The sequence below is a fragment of the Trichosurus vulpecula genome, chromosome 9, assembly GCF_011100635.1.
Source record: "Trichosurus vulpecula isolate mTriVul1 chromosome 9, mTriVul1.pri, whole genome shotgun sequence".
Lineage (NCBI taxonomy): Eukaryota > Metazoa > Chordata > Mammalia > Diprotodontia > Phalangeridae > Trichosurus > Trichosurus vulpecula.
This window is the reverse complement of record NC_050581.1, coordinates 162049674-162067887: the sequence shown is the minus strand read 5'-3', so window position 1 is coordinate 162067887 and position 18214 is coordinate 162049674. Positions and strand designations below refer to the sequence as shown.

Sequence of the window (18214 nt, the reverse complement as noted above, 5' to 3'; positions counted from 1 at the left end):
AGCACTGGTATGGCAGAGCTTGCTGTGTAGAAGTTGCTCTGAAAATAGCAACACAGCCCCTCAAGCTTGGGACAAAGTACACCCTACTCCACAAGCAGTCATACACTGACAAAAAGCTCAAGGGTCAAGTAGTTGGCTAGGAACATGAACATGAAGCGAAAACAGTCTCAGATTCAGACTTTGGAATCTTTCTTTGGTGACAAAGAAGACCAAAACATACAGCTAGGAGAAGTAAACAAAGTCAAAGAGCCTACATGAAAAGCCTCCAAGAAAAATACTAATTGGTGTCAGGCCATGGAAGAGCTCAAAAAGGATTTGGAAAAGCAAGTAAGAGAAGTAGAGGAAAAATTGGGAAGAGAAATGAGAGGGATGTGAGAAAACCATGCAAAACAAGTCAATGACTTGCTAAAGGAGACCCCCAAAAATACTGAAGAAAATAACATTTTAAAGAATAGACTAACTCAAATGGCAAAATAGCTCCAAAAAGCCAATGAGGATAAGAATGCCTTGAAAGGCAGAATTAGCCAAATGGAAAAGGAGGTCCAAAAGACCACTGAAGAAAATACTACCTTAAAAATGAGATTGGAGCAAGTGGAAGCTAGTGACTTTATGAGAAATCAAGATATTATAAAACAGAACCAAAGGAATGAAAAAATGGAAGACAGTGTGAAATATCTCATTGGAAAAACCACTGACCTGGAGAATAGATCCAGGAGAGATAATTTAAAAATTATTGGACTCCCTGAAAGCCATGATCAAAAAAAGAGCTTAGATATCATCTTTCAAGAAATTATCAAGGAGAACTGCCCTGACATTCTAGAGTCAGAGGGTAAAATAGAAATTGAAAGAATCCACCAATCGCCTCCTGAAAAAGATCCCCAAAAGAAAACTCCTAGGAATATTGTTGCCAAATTCCAGAGCTCCCAGATGAAGGAGAAAATACTGCAAGCAGCCAGAAAGAAAAATTTGAGTATTGTGGGAACACAGTAAGGCTAACACAAGATCTAGCAGCTTCTATATTAAGGGATCAAAGGGCTTGGAATATGATATTCTGGAGATCAAAGGAGCTAGGATTAAAACCAAGAATCACCTCCCCAGCAAAACTGAGTATCATGCTCCAAGGCAAAATATGGATTTTTAATAAAATAGAGGACTTTCAAGTTTTCTCAGTGAAAAAACCAGAGCTGAATAGAAAATTTGACTTTCAAACACAAGAAGCAAGAGAAGCATGAAAAGGTAAACAAGAAAGAGAAATCATAAGGGACTTACTAAAGTTGAACTGTTTTGTTTACATTCCTGCAAGGAAAGATGATGTATAATTCATGAGACCTCAGTATTAGGGTAGTTGAAGGGAATATACATACATACATATATATATATATATATACACACACACATATATATATAATGTATATCTATAATGTACATGTGTGTGTGTGTGTGTGTAGACAGAGGGCACAGGGTAAGTTGAATATGAAGGGATGATACCTAAAAAATAAAATCAAGTTAACGGATGAGAAAGGAATATATTGAGAGATGGACAAAGGGAGAGATAAAATGGGGTAAATTATCTCACATAAAAGTGGAAAGAAAAAGCAGTTCTGTAGGAAGGGAAGAGGGGGCAGGTGAGGGGGAATGAGTGAATCTTGCTCTCATTGGATTTAACTTGAGGAGGGAATAACATACACACTCAATTTGGTATCTTACCCCACAGGAGAATACGAGGCAGGGGATAAAAAGGGGGTTCAAAAGAAGGGAGGTCAGATAGGGGGAGGAGGTAATCAAAAGCAAACACTTTTGAAAAGGGACAGGGTCAAAGGAGAAAACTGAATAAAGGGGAACTGGATAGGAGGGAGCAAAATATAGTTAGTCTGTCACAACATGAGTATTGTGGAAGGGTTTTATATAATGATACACATGTAATCTATGTTGAATTGCTTGCCTTCTTAGGGAGGGTGGGTGGGGAGGGAAGAGATGAGAGAATTTGGAACTCAAAGTTTTAAAAGCAGATGTTCAAAAAAAAAGTTGTTTTTGCATGCAGCTGGGAAAAAAGATATACAAGCAATGGGGAATAGACATCTATTTTTCCCTACAAGAAAGTAAGGGAAATGGGGATGGGAGGGGAGTGGGGTGACAGAAAGGAGGGCTAACTGGGGAATGGGGCAATGAGAATATATGCCATCTTGGAGTGGGGGGAGGGTAGAAATGGGGAGAAAATTTGTAATTCAAAATCTTGTGGCAATCAATGCTGAAAACTAAAAAATATTAAATAAATAATAATTAAAAAAAAGAATTACACATGCAAACTAAAATGTCATTTAAACAATTAGGAATTAGTGAATTTCTTTCCTTCTGTTTTAGTCAAAATCATGGCCCATTCAAATCAACTATTATGATTACAGGCAATTTTAAGTTAGGCATATAATACAGATTTGAGAACATGCCCGTATTCTAGTATTCATTTCTATTTCAGAGAAAGAAGCATTCCTACTCAGCCTGTGTTATACATGAGTGACCTACACAAGGAAAATAACTAAATGGGAGGACTTTTCTTTTGCTTTTAGATGCGAAAGTTTAGGTAAAAAGCATTATCCTCTCCAATGGCATTCACTCCATTTTTTTTTATTATTAGTCCAGTTCCAACTATTATCTGGAGAAGAGCTGATGGAAAGCCAATAGCCAGGAAAGCCAGAAGACACAAATCTAATGGAATTCTTGAAATTCCAAATTTCCAGCAGGAAGATGCTGGTCTATATGAGTGTGTAGCTGAAAATTCAAGAGGAAAAAATGTGGCCAGAGGACAGTTGACTTTTTATGGTAAGTGTATGACTCTCAATGTATACAGTGATTCACATACTCTTTGGTACTATTACACCGAAGAGTTGGAAGGAACCTGTTGGGAGGTCGCAAATAATATTGCCTAGAATAGTTGTCATTACTTCAACGTATGGCATATTTTAGCTTCCCCTATGTGATACAGGATTGAAAGAAGTAAGCTTAAGGGGAAAGTATGTTGACTGAGCCTAGGAAGAATGGAAGAAATTAATTGGAAATGTCTAGGAAAATAGACTGGTAGGAAAACATGGAAAGCAACATATTTTATCATGCATTCATAAGGATACCATCTTGATCAAAGAGATATTTTCTAATTCTTCCCTCTAATTTGCTTCAAAAATGCTAGTTTCTTCTTCAATTGATTTTTTCATTAGAAGCTAGCTTTAATGTCTTATAATTGGTCTTACTTATTTGGTAGAGATTTCATGCAGTATCATGAATATTTCTAAACATAAACTGTCCAAATTTTGGGCTTTCCAAAGCAGAGCATGACAAATTCTTCTCACCCTGAAGAATTTTTATGTGCAGCTGCTCCTGTTCCAAATCAAATCATCAGCATTGATTCAGAGCTAATATCAATATCCAGCTTCAGACATGTGGCCTTCCATTTAGTCTGTCTTCGAAAACCCCAGACCAAGACCTGTTCCTGTTGACTGAGAACAACAACAAAGTCTTGCACCACATCAGCTCTTAAAAGGCAATCAGGTTTTGCCGAAAGTTGTCAATGCCTGTAAATTTTAACTACTTAAATGTTTTTAATATCTCTCTTGTTTTTTCCACTCCTGATGAGACTTTTACAATGCAGGTTCACATATCTCTTAGCCTAGATTTTTTAATAGCCATCTAACTTCTTGCCCCCAGTCTGCCCCCTCTCCAATCCATGCTTTATGTTCTTTCCTGAATAATCTTCCTATTGGAATTAAAAAAACGGAAGTATTCAGTGAATCCCTATTGCCTATGAAGAAGATGTAATGTCTTTATCATGGCTTTTAAAATCCTCCATTATCTGGTTCTAACATAGATTCCAAACCTTATATTTTGTCTCTACATTTCATCCTCTTTTTCCTCTAAGATTCACCCAACTCTGCATTTGTGATTTCTAGGTAAGAGGTTGTCAGAGAGTCACACAGAATCTCAAGGTTAAGTAAGACCACAGAGATCATCTAATAAAATCTGTAATTGAACAGATATAGGTTCCACAACACTCATGACTATTGGTCATTCAATCTCTATTTGAAGAACTCCAGAAAAGAAGAAGCTACCACTTCTGAAGATGGCCCTATTCACTCTGGGACACTTCTGATTTTCAGAAATTTTGAAATTTGCATCTCTATAATTTTTCTCATTGTTCTTAGTTATACTCTGGGGACAAAAGAAGTAGTTTAATCACTCTGAAATGTGACAATCTCTAAATACTTGAGGAGACCTATTATCTCTCTCCATACCTCCCCCCTCCCCACCGCTGCTGCCAGCAGTCTTCTTTTTCATACTAAACACTCATATTTCCTTCAACTAGTCTTGGATATAGCTGATTTTGATTTGATCACTTCATTTTGGTCATGCTTTTCCAGATCTGTTCGAGAAACTCAAAAATTGTTCTATGTTGTTCTAGAGACCATCGATGCTTTTCTTCTGGACAATGAGATCTTTAACTTTTAAAGTAGATTCTTATTGACATTTTCTTTTCATATTACTTAGATTTTCCTCTTTATCTCTTGTCTTTGTCCTCTCCAAGAAGGTCATTCATTACAACAAAGAATTTTTTAGAGAAGTACACTTGGAAAAGCATCTGACAATATGTTCAATGTTCCACACATGTGACTTCCCATCTTGGAAGCAAGAGGAGGTATTTTCTCCTGTCTCTTCATTGGGGCCAAGCCTATTCTTTATAATCTTGCAACATTCCATTCTAATTGCTTTATGGCTTTTGTTCTTTCCATTTACATGTTGTAATCGCTGTGCATAATGTTTTCTGGCTCTGCTCACATTATTTTGCATTAGTTTGTATAAACCTTTTTATATCAGACAGTTAGTCAATAAGTACCTCCTAAGTTCCAGGTATTGTACTAAACACTAGAGATACACAAAGAGGCAAAAGATAGTCCCTGCCTTCAAGGAACTCACTCTAATAGGGGAGACAACAAGCAAATAAATATGTACAAACCAGCTTTATATGATATGAATATGAAATAAATAGGAGAGAAAAGGCACTGGAATAGAGGTGTTGGTAAAGCCTTGTTGTAAGAGTTGGGAGATATTAGCTGAGAGTTGAAGGAAGCCTGGGTGATTAGGAGGGACAGCATTCCAGACATAGGGGACTGCCAAAGAAAATGCCTAGACCTGATAGATGGAGCATCTTGGTTGTAGCAGAGCATGGAGAATAATGTCACTTGATCAAAGAGGGGTGTGTGTGTGTGTGTGTGTGTGTGTGTGTGTGTGTATGTATGAGAGAGAGAGAGAGAGAGAGAGAGAGAGAGAGAGAGAGAGAGAGAGAGAAAGAGAAGAGGAGATGGGGTCTTTGAATGCCAAAAAGAGAATTTTGTATTTGATCCTGGAGGTGACTGGAGTTTATTGAGTATGGGGCGGGTAACAAGGTGACATAAATGTTTCTCTTTATTATGTTCATCATTTCTAAAAGTACAGTAACATCCTATTACTCAAATAGGAGGAAAAGACATATTTATTTCCTACCTGGATCTGTGAATCATTTGAAGGAACTGTAATATTATTCATATGTATCATGCACATCACATGAATTTTTATTTGTTGTTTTTGTATATATACATATATTATCAAATAGCATTCATTAATGATTTGCTACATATATCACGAGGCAGAATAGTAAAGTCAAAAGATAGCTGGCCTCTGAGCCAGGAAGCCCTAGACTACATCCTGCATCTCATGCATGCTGTTTGTGTGACCATTTGTAAGACATTGACCTGCTCTGTACCATAGGAAGCTCTCGAAACTAGGGGTCCATAACCTTGTTTGTGCCTCAGACCACTTTGGCAGTCTGGTAAAACCTACAAAACCCTTCTCAAACTAATGCTTTGAGATGCATAAAGTACATAGGATTACAAAGCAAACCAATTGTACTGAGAAGAAATGTGTGGGGGTTCATGGATCTTTTAAGAGCCCCTGCACTAAATTCTAAATTGCAGAATAGTAGAGGCTCACCTTCATGTTGTAAAGTGTCCACATCTAGAAGTTCCTTATTCTAGTGAAGTCACAGATCTATTTCCTTTTCCTATCTCTGGCCTCAGGCACTGTGCTAGACACCAAGCATATGAAGGCCAAAAAAATGAAGTAATCTTTAGTCTCAAGAAGTTAGCGTTTTGTGTGCATATTCGTATATATGTATGTATATAGATGTGTGTGTTAAACACACCCACACATGTATTTTAAGGGCCTGTGATTTAATCCAGTGCTTGAATTCCCACCACCAAAGAAAATCTGTAACCCATCTGTAAGATATCAGCCATTTTTTAAAATTTTGAACTAAAAAATAAAACAAACATTTCCATATCATAGTAGAAGGGGGTGGGGGAGAGATGATTGCACATAAAACTTGATATTCCTTTTAAGTATATATTAAAGTTATCATGTAGCTTTCTTTTTCCTTTTTTTTCTTCCCTTACCCCCTCCCCACCCTAGTGATGGCTACCATCAGACACACACATATGTGCGTATACATATATACATATACGTAAAACCATTCTCTACATACTTCTATTTATCAGTTCTTTCTCTAGATACAGGTAGCATCTTCCTTCATATGTCCTTTGTAATTAATTTGGGTATTTATAATAATCAAAATTATATCAGCTTATAGTTACTTGGGGCAGTGAGAAGATGTCCATGGCCATATAGCACTAGCTCTGAATAGGTTAGGGATTGGATTTGAAGTCAGATTTCCTGACTGCAAGGCCAGCTTTCTATCTATAACATAGATAAGAAATCAAGAAAGGAGCAAAAAATAAAATCCTTGTTTATTGAAAGCCTAAAGAGAGTACTTTACCTTTTCATGAACCGATGCAGTGTAACTCTTAAATTAGCCTGTGTTTTTTTAATTTGAATTTTTTAATAATATGCCATTCTTCAAGGATAGAAAATGCCTGACAATATTCAGGAATAATTTGAGAAAAAGCTTTACGTGACAGACTTAGTGTCTTATCTTTGTTCCTTCTTGCACTTTGTGAAGTGATACTTTATTTGATTGATTGAAAAATAAAAGTTTTCCCAGTTGATTGATTGATTGGAAAAGCACAAGCCTGAAGGTTATAAACTAACCCTCTGAGATGCCAGTAGCAAATTTATATCTATTTAAGATTGGTTTCCACAACCACAGCCAGTGGGGAGAGTTCAGACTTGTATATATTGTTGTTTTAATTTCTCCCTGTTGAAGCGGGAGATAGAGGTGGAGTACTAGAATTGGAATCAGGATGATCTAGGTTCAAATTCTGTCTCTGACACTTCCTAGCTGTGTGACTTTAATTCCTGAACTATGTGACCAAAAGCACATTACTTAACCCTTTTTTTGTCTCAGCTTTTTTCATTTGTAAAATGAAAATAATACCTGTAATCCCCAATGCACAGATTTGAATGACAGAATGCATGTATAGTGATCTTCCAACTGTAAAACACTATAGAAATGTCAGATATTATTATTTTCATATAGAAGTGCTTTAAGGATATCTAAGTAATTGGTCAAAATTTATTCCATTCCTTTCTACTTCTTTTTCAAAAGATATAGCCTAAAGCGTCAAATTTAAAGAATCTTTCTCCTGAATCTCAAGGAAGCAGCTGAAATTGAATGAATATATTCTCCCTTTAGTGGCTTTGGAAATGAAGTACACAACCATAGTAAAATAGCATATGAAAAACTCTCAACATTAAGGTTGGCCTGCCTCTTTAAGTCATTTTAGTTGGTCAGAGGTTCCCAACCTTAGGAAGAGATACTCCAGAGTATTCGTTATAGAAAAATCAGCCTTGTCATTACCTCCCAGCCTTGCTCAGTGAAATATTCTATCATAATACCTGCCCTAGAGATTAAAATCAAACTCAACAGTGTTATTCTTTGAAATCGAGTTATCTATATCTATGAATAGGTAAAAAGAGGGAAGGGAATCTGCCTGTATTCCATAGATAACCCAGTTCTGCATTTATTGTTACATACTCTTGCTAGTTATAATATTGTCACATCGATGATTCTTGTTGATTTGATGTTTATATTGGTTTTGCTATTTGTTTTTTTTTTTCTCAAATAGCATATCAGTGATGACACGGACATTACCGAATTGTTATTTCTGTAAAAGTAGACATTCCTTACATCAATACGACTCTGTCACCTTGGAGATCATCTTTTAAAAATGGGGGAAAGAAAGGACAGGCTGCAGAAACAACTCAGGTTCCCAAAGTTAGTGACGATCAGATCCAGGAGTTGGGTCACTTCCCTCCAAGTACAGTATTCTTTTTCCAGCACATTATGATTCTGGAATACAAAACAATTCCCACTGGGTTTTCCAAATGCTCTTGTCCCCATCCCCCAGCTACCTACCTCTCTGCTTTAAACATAACGAGTTATTTTAATTAAAGTCTCTGGCACAGGGAGAGGGGGAGTCGTCTGAGTTGTTTATCCTATCCGTAAACAGTCTGTCTTTGTTGATGAGAGATGCTCTTGCAACATCCAGGTATTTTGAGTTCAGGGATTATAGGCTGTAGGTATAAGCTTAGAATTCTGCCTCTCTTTTGTTTTTCCCTCACTGCAATCCCCTCCTCACCTTTCCACTTTAAAAACCACAGGTGTGCTAGGAGCTATTTCTGGCTTGATAAAATGGCAAGCTGTTCACTTCAGCACTGAAACGAATGAGCCTTCTGAATAGGCCAGCCAGGGCCTGTGTGCATTTTCCACCCCTCCTGACTTTAAGACGCTGAGAAAATTGCCTCCACCGTCTGCCTCCCAACCTCAGCTGGAAGGCCTCTGATGGCTGATCTACATTGCTGCCATGTTAGTGAGTTGCCTTGTGCTTTTGAGGTCTGGGGGCTTTCACAAAACTGAACAAAATGACAAAGGAATGTATTTTATTGCACCCAGTATTTTATATGGCTTGCTTTTTAGCCCGTGGTCTAGTTTCCATCATTTGTCTCAAAAACCATCATCTGCTTGGCCTTCTATTTCTGACCTGCTAACTGCCAACTTTCCATTACTGGGCAACTCTACTGTCAGTCTTCCTCTGTTCCTATAGCCCTGAGCAGCCAAGTCCTGCTAGAGGAAATCACAAAACCACGCTGCCTGGGTCCATTCCAAATTTGGGTCATTTAACCTCAACAGGGCCCTCATTGCTTTACAGTTTCTTCTTGGCTCTGTCACATTCCTCTCAGTTGCTATTCCCAACCTTCCCCTCTCTCCTTAAGATTTCCTCTACACTCCTTGCCCTTATTCTCAACTGTCACCTTAATTCTTTCATCCTGAGGTGATTGAGATCATGTGATATGAGCTCCCTCAAACTTCCCCACTTCTACTACTCTATCTCACTTTTCACTTTTATTTTCTTCATTCCCTTTGATCACAGATGGTAATATCTTACCTCCTAGTCAATACTGGCATCTACTTCCTCGAGCCCTTTTTTCTTTTCTATCATGAATAACTCAGAGTGTTCACTTACCTGCATCACCCCAAAGATACTTTTATTTGTAACCCAACAAGAGTTCCTCCTTGTTGATCTGAATAGGGTCCACTTAATATCTGGAGTGTTATGTTTCATTAGGAAGGATGTTGACAAGATGGAGAGCATCCAGAGAAGGGCAACCAGATCAGTGACATTAAGGTCATCCCAAATAAGGATTGATTAAAAAATTGAGGGTGATTAATCTTAGAAGAGAAGTCTTGGTGGGGGGAAAAGATGACAGCTATCTCCATCTATTTGTAAAGTGCCATGTAGAAAGTAGATTAGGCTCAATCTTCTGGGCCTTGTATAGAAAAATGAGAGACAGAGAAGTCAATTTAGGCTTGATTTAAGCTATCTCCCTAGTAGCTAAGATGTATCCAAAAGTGGAATGGGTTATCTTGGGACATAGTTGGTTCCTCTTCACTGGAGCTCTTTGAGAAAATGCTAAGTGAACTATCACTTGTTGGGTTTAGTGTAGAATGAATTCCCTGTTTGAGTAAGGCTAAGCTATATGCTATTTCATATCCCATGCCAGCTCCAAGATTTGTGGTTTCTTAAAGACTGATAATGATCTATTTATCACCAATCTCAATGCTCTTTTTCATTCCTTCTCTAACTTCCCAGTTGCTCAACATTAAACATCATCAATTATCCTTTCTTAGTACTCTTTTCTCTCTATCTCTCTGTCTCTCTCTGTCTCTCTGTCTCTCTCTCTCTCCCTCCCTCCCTCCCTCTCTCTCTCTCTCTGTCTCTCTCTCTCCCTCCCTCCCTCTCTCCCTCTCCCCCTCTCCCCCTCTCTCTCTCTCCCCTTCCCTCCCTCTGCTTCTATGACACTGAACTTTCATAATCCTCCTAATCGTGACTACTCATTCTGTCTCCTTTGCTTTCTCCTTCCATCCTTTAAAAGTGCAAGTTTCTCCTATGGCTCTGTCCTTGGCCCTCTTCTTTTATTTTTCTTCTCTGTTTTCTTTGTTGATTCCATACCCTCTCATATCTTCAATTGTCTTCTCTATAGAGATACCCCTTAAATTTTCATTTCTCACTCTAACCTCTCTTGAGAGTTCTATATTCACAGCTATCTGATAAATGTCTCATAAGCATCTCAATTTAGTTGCAAGTTCCTTGAAGGCAGAAACTAAATAAATTTTTTATCTTTGTATTCCTAGTGCCTAGATCAGTGTTTATATGCAATAAGTATTTAACAATTAATTTAATTAATTTGAAGGTAACAACCTACCCATCCACCTACCTGTACCCTTCAATAAGTAAAATATTATTCTTTATAACTAGAATTCTGTTCTAGTAAAAGCAAAAATTTGTCAATTTGCTGAAAAAAATACAACTGCGTTTTAGGAAGAGTATTATTTTGCTGTCATATCAGCCACTATACACAGGCAAAGTAAAGTAAGAAAGCTCAGATGTCCATCTTCTAGGAAAAGAAGGGGGCTGACTTTTGAATCATCCACCATGACTGTCCAAAATTGATTTACTTCACCAGATAATTACTCATCTTTCCATTCCAGCTTGTCTGCATAAACACAACTTTCTTACACAAATAACAGTAATAAGATTATTTGCCATCTGGAAGAATGACGCTTGAATGAGAATGTGTTGAATATATTTTGTGAAATGTCTTCTCACTAAAAAGTTTTGATTGGATAGGGCTTACATTTGATCAGAAGGGGAAAAAAGAATTGAATACTCCCTTTGCTAATAGGTTGTATTTGCATGACATCAAAAGAGTGGGATGAAAGAAGGGAAGTAAATCTGTATCGTATCCAACTCAAGAATATAGGTAGATGTCCAGGTAACTGATTAGATATTTCTGTGTTCATCTACAAAATTCAAAGAAACTTTTCAATCCATAATAATTATTTCCACATTTCTAGAGAGGCCACATGGTGGAATGGTAGGAAGTGTTAGATTTGGAGGTCCTGGGTTTAAACTCGTCTCTGTTACTTATTTATCTATATTCATAGGGCTGTTGATATAGAACTTTCAGGGACCTCAGAGATCATCTAATCTAACCCCTCATTTTAATGATGATGAAACAAAGGCCCAGAAAATGTAAGTGACTTATCCAAGGTCACACAAGTAGCACAAATTTGAGGTAGGATTTTAAACCAAGTCCTCTGACTCCAGACATATTTTTATACTGTATGAGTCTGGACAAAGAAGGAAGGAAACAAGGAAGGGGGAAGGTTGCAAGGAAGGAATAAAAAAGTAGGATGACAGGAAGGAAGGCAGGCAGGCAGATAGGAAGGAAGGAAGGCAAAAAGGATAGAAGGAAGGAAGGAGGGAAAGGAGGGAGGGAAAAAAGTAGAAAGGAAGAAGGAAAGAAAGAAAAAAGAAGGAAACAAGCATTTATTAAGCATCTGCTATAAGCCAGGCACTGTGGTAGATACTTTACAAATACTATCTCATTTGATCCTTACAACAACCCAGGGAGGTAGGTGCTCTTATTATCCAAATTGTACAGTTGTGGAAACTGATGCAAAAAGAGGTTACATGACTTGCCCAGAGTCACACAGTAAGTGCCTTTGGCTGTATTTGAATGCAGGTCTTCCTCACTCCAGAGCTATATCTATTGCTCCACCTAGCAAGCTGTTTGTACTCACAGCCTCTCTGACTATCAGTTTCCTCACATTTAAAATGAGGGGGTTGGTCTGGATGACCTCCGAAATTTCTTCGATTAATCAATATCCTCTTATAATATGTAAATCACTGAAGCCTCTTCCCAGGCTTCTTCCGTGAAGTTGAAAGTTGTTAGTAAGAAGGTGCACAGATGTTATCCAATGTGGTCCATTGGTTTTGATTCAAAGGTAAAAGTTGGAGGCATGGTCCCACTGCAGACAGTGTTGCAGAATCTCTAGGTTCATCAGTGAGAGAGTGACAGAAGAATATCCCCACAGCATACTAATTCCCCCCGGGCTATGATACAGATAAGTGATGATTGGGCAAGTGGTGGCCAATGCCTTGGGAGACAGAGTGGCCAAGAAGGAACAATACCTGTGGTCAATTAAAGTAGAGCAACAGTCTGTCTAATTGCTCCACACTAAATGGATGCATAGACTCCATGACATTCCCCTGTGGATTACTTAAGACAAGTTCAGAAGGCATTTCTTTGTTTCTCTCTTCTGTTCAATCTGATCTGGAGAGCTATAGCCATATGGCAGAGGGCCAATGCTTGAGAGCCCACCATGCTCCATGGAAAGTAACAAAGGAGGAAGAAGGCATAATGGAGTTTCTCATCCTCTTGGGGTGAAGGAAGATACATTTCAATACTTCATGGATATATAACCTCATGGGTATGGTAGTTCCTCTGTGGATGCAGAATTGTAGACCTTCTGTGACCTAGGAGATCAATCAGTCAACAAACATTTGTTAATTAGATGCTGGGTCCAGGGCTGCTGTAGCCCAGAAGATGCAGAACCTTGTGACCAACATGGTGATGAGCCTCTCCAAACCTGGCTAAGCTGGTTCTCAGAGAACAGACAGTTTCAGTACCAGTCTGCACTCGATGCCTATGCTCCCAAGGTCACCAATATACCATAAAGAGGTTTCGGAGTAGGATTTTAGTGGAAGTATCCTGGAGATTGTAGGAGATATATAAATGGAAATTGATCCACATGCACACGCTGGTCTCCATCATTATACAGTGACCCCAGATGCAGAATTTCACTGTGACTGAATTTATACATCAGGAAACAGATTTGTTATATACTGTCTTAAATTCACATTTACAGGGTTTTGCCTAGATCTGAGTGCCTCGATCTACATGTTTAGAAGCCTTCTTGGACTCCCTGTGGTGCTCCATAGTGTCTGATGATGTTTTGTAGATTGCTTTTAGGGTTTGTTTGTTTTTAAATAAAAATACAAAGTTAAACCCAGCAGGAGGAAAGTCTTAAGGTTTTGTTTTGTTTTACTGAAAAATAAAGGGCTCCAGCCTTGAGGAACTGGAAGGGAAGGATTGAGATTGGAACTTAAGCTATGGGTGGTAGCTGAGTTGATGGGTGAAAAAAGTCTCAGGGAATCCACCCAAGACAGTCAGGGGTCCCATCTCTGTAGATCTATGGAAGTCTGTGTACTAACCAACTCTCTAAGGAAAGAAACTAAATGAGAAAAATAGGTGAAATAATCCAAAAGTAGTAGTGCTGGTGGTGGTGGTGGTGGTGGTGGTGGTGGTAGTAGTGGTAGTGGTAGTGGTAGTAGTAGTAGTAGTAGTGGTAGTGGTAGTGGTAGTGGTAGTAGTGGTAGTAGTGGTAGTAGTAGTATTGGTGTGGCCTGACTAGGGGTGTTGTGTGCAGGAGGGCCAGTAGAGCAGGTTTCTCTTGAGTAGTGTTTGTTATTGAGGGTTTGGTCCTGTGAATGGGGACATTATCATATGGTTTGGTGGTGGGAGGGGGGGTCACATAATGAGATTGCAAGGGTTAATGCCCGAATGTGAGGGTGAAGTAGGATGCAGCAGGAAGTAAAAGGGGAAAATGGGTAGAAGAATGCAAAGTCCATAATTTGCAGTGATTGAGGAGACATTTGGAAGGTACTGAGGAAGGAAAGTGACAGAAGCCTGAGAACAATTCTTGCTGTTGTGTGCAGAGTAATTGAGGGCAAGGGATTTAGCTGTTCAAAACGATGGCTCTGGGGATAGAGGGGGGAAGGGCTTAATCATAAAATGTTTCAAAAGAAGAAGGAGTCTGACTTGGATGCTGGTTTGAAGGAACGACAAGAATAGATGATGACAGTATTTTAAGTTTAGGGAGTTGGGAGTTTAGGGGTACAAATAGCTAGAAGAGGAGAGTCAGATTGAGGATGGATATTCAATGCAAAAACTGTGACAGTGGCTCAGATTATAATCCCACTGAAAAGTAGTGGTGTGTGAGGAGCACCTAGGTGGTCCAGTGGACTCCAGCGCTGGAGTCAGGAGATCCTGAGTTCAAATCCAGCCTCAGATACTTAGTAGCTATGTGACCCTGGACAAGCAACTTAACCCTAATTGCCTCAAAAAAAAAAAGCAGAGATGTGGGTCCCTAAATTTCTTTTCAGCCTTAAAATTATATGTGGAATCAGCATGGGGTGCTAGAAAGAGGGATAAATTGGAGTCACAGGACCTGAAGGCTTTAATTTAAATCTCAGCTCTGCTACCGATTACAATAACACTGGGCAAGTCATTGAACCTTTCTGCGCATGTCTCCTTATTTGTAAAATGAGGGAATTGCTAGATTATATCTGAGGTGTCTTCCAGCTCCAAATTCATGTTCCTGTATATGATCAGGAAGAGAAGCAGGATGGTGTCATACATAAAGGGATTGCCCTTGGAATCCAAAAGATCGGCTTCTAACACATGCTAGCTGTATGACCATGAGCCAGTCACTTAATCCCTCAGGGCCCCAGGCAGCTCCCTAAAATACAAATTATGGATGAGTTGCTGATCCACATTAAGAGAGGGAGTTTGCAAATTGATCCAAATTGACAGTTATCTACTCTGCTGAAATCATAAGTCCAGAGCGAAAAAGAGACCAAGAACAATTTTTCATGGAATAAAAAAGATCATACATACATACACACACACACACACACACACACACACACACACACACACACACAGTGAAGCCTACCTTTCAGTATGAATATGTGCTTCCCATCACACATCTTATAGGCCCAGGGCCTGTAAGTGAATCAGGGCTAATTTGTACAGTGAAGTTACTTGATGCTAGGAATTTGTCCTTTAGAGAACTAAATAACCAGGCAACGTTGGAACATCGGTTTCTGTTTGACCCACTAAGCTTCCACTCTGTCTGAAGCATAAATTGTTAGACGATAAAAAGCTTAACCAGTTCAAGTGAATAGAATGGATGAACTCTGATGTTGTGTGGCAGACCTGTATTTTGTAGTTATCAAACAAAAGATGAAAATGAATGGCTCATGCATCTATCTAGGGCCCTGCCATGTCACAAGTTCACAGGATAGCACAATTATTTAAGCTACAATTGGAAATATATAACTTAAGAAAAATAAATTTAAAAGACCCATGTTTTCTAGCACGTAGCTTTATCTTCTTACTCCCAAACCATTAAAAGCACTAGAAAAACAAAGGATAATCTATCTGACTTAGAAATTTATGCTCTTACAATGTTGCAGAAGAAAAATAGAACATTTAGATGTAACCTTCCTCTGAAATAATAGTAAAGAAATGACATGACTATGTTATTCATGGTTCTTTTCATAATTCAAGTAAATAGCTTGACTCCTTGCTGAAGCTAATTGTTCTACATTCATCTTTGATCCTATCCCCTTCTATGTCCTGGAAGACCTTGCCCAGCAGATTTTCCCATTCTCACACACCTTCAATCTCACCCTCTTCATTCAGCCAACCTCACTGACTCCTTTCAATCTGCTCATCCCTTCTACCAATGCAGACTACAATATGCTTTATGAGTTGTCATGTCTGTGATCAACATGATGGTGAGCCTGTAAAAACTAGTCAACTGGCCCACAAATGACATGCTTAGCCCTAGATGATGTAATGGTCCAACACTCAAAAGGTTTTCTACTTTGGTGGGATATACCAGAATGTGTTGCAGTGCCATAGCCTTCAACAGACCAGGGTCATCTCCATGACATGGCAAAGCTTCAGAGAAGGCCTTTGGTGGTTTCATTATTAAGGTTCTTGAAAGTTTGTCTATACCTGATGCCTCTACATCCTTTTTACCTTCCCTCTACTTAGGGAAGTGGACTCCTGTTCCCCAAACAATATTCAAACCATTCTTTCTGAGGTCAAAGATCATATCTTTATAACCAAGCTCCATGACACAGAGAGGGAACATAGTGTACTACATAGGACACTGGAATAAGAAGACCCATATTCAAGTCCTGGCTCCAACACTTACTGTGTGACCATGGGCGAGTAGTAGCATCTCTGATCCTCAGTGAGTTATCAATATTGAAGTGAGAAAAGTGTTAAATAAATTTTGGGGTATTATATACATGTGAACGAGTAATAATAACATTTGTGCTAGGACAATATATGCCAGACAGGATACTTGAACTCAGGTCTTCTTGGCTTCAAGGCTAGCTTTCTAGCCTTTTCACCACATTGTCTTTTTGTTCTATCATAATAATAATAATAATAATAATATAATAAACCTTAAGGCATTATCCATCTATCCATTTATCTATTTCTATACCTATATCCATATGTAAATTAATCATCATTGTTAGTAAATATTATAGTTATAATTATTATAATTAAACCATTTTATTATAACAAAATAATTATAATTAACCATTATTAATTAATAATAATTAACTCAATGTATAATATAGCAATAGAGAGAGCAGTAAGATTTATAATATTATAATTTATAATATAAAGAAACAATGTGGCACAATGGATGGATAGCTGGCCTTGCTGTCAAGAAGACTGAAGTTTAAGTAACCTTTCTAATACATACTGACCCTGTGATTGGGCTACTCATTTAACTACTCTGTGTTCTCAGGCAATTCTCTAGGAATATAAGTCTTTGAGAAATTGCCAGCTGCTAAAATAAATTCCTCACTAGTAGCCCTGTGCACTGATAAAATCTCAATTCTGATTTTGTAAATATATACATACATATGTGTACATATAAACATGTATGTGTTTACATATGTGTACATATACATGTGTGTTTGTATGTGTTTCAACAATCTGGCTAGCAGCTGTTGTAGGGGTGAAAGCCCAACAACAGGAACGCTACCAGCACGCTGCAAAAGCACAGGTTCTTTTGATCTGCTTAACTAAGGAAAGCTACGTGAAGGAGTTGACAAGCTTATTCAGCATACAAATATCATTCGCTTAGTTCAGGGGAAAAAGCCAGTACTCTGAACTTCAGAACAAAATACAAATAAATTACAAACATCAGCAGACAGACCTTGTCTGATTCAAATCCCAATATATAGTTACCAGAGTTCAACAAAGTCTCAGTATCTGGGTTTACGAGCTGGAGGGCTCCTTAGTTACAGCTGCCTGAATTCTCTGCATCAGCACCACCATAAGTGAGAGCCCTGCGCAAATGGCTCTGTCCTCTCTTCTTATAGGGTTTCAAATGTCGTCTGAATGACCAGAACTTAGGCTGCTATGATTGGCTCTTGAGTTAGCCCCTCCCCTTAGGACCCTGGAAGGTTCACATCCACATAGGTTAGGTTAACACCTAATAGGGGTTAGAGCCAAGACTCAAGATGGGCATGGCTCTAGAGTTAGCACCTCCCCTTAGCCAGCCCCGCCTTGGGCCCCACCCCAGTCACCAGTCCACACCCACCTAATAGGGGTTTGGGCCTGGGGCTTAGCACCTAGTAAGGCTCAATGAAATACACTGAATTACTCAAAGGAAACAAAGGCCAAACTCTTCAAGGGCACTTGGTTGAACTAAGTGCTAAGGAGCCCATTTTGCTTACCAACACAATGTGTTATAGGACATCTCTACTTATGTGTCTACCAAGTACTTCAGTCTTGGTCCCCAAACACAACTTGTCTTTCCCTCTAAACCTTTTGATTTCACTTGATCGTGTATATAACACCCACCACACGAACAATTTTCCACTTTTGAAAACATGGGATTATCCCTGGCTATCCTGTATTCTATTGGTGTAAAGAAATAGATAGGCTATCAGATAGGTAGGTGCATAGGTAGATGGATGGAGGCTAGAGAGAACATTTGTTAAATTGTTTTATT

General features: G+C 38.6%; 1 protein-coding gene across 1 annotated transcript in view; it reads left to right on the top strand.

Moving 5' to 3' along the window:
- CNTN4 (contactin 4) overlaps window positions 1–18214 on the top strand; it is a 537580-nt gene that overhangs the window by 334740 nt on the left and 184626 nt on the right. The window contains exon 7 of the mRNA XM_036739098.1: window positions 2633–2817. Coding sequence (XP_036594993.1) covers window positions 2633–2817 — 185 coding nt within the window. The remainder of the gene's footprint in view (window positions 1–2632; window positions 2818–18214) is intronic.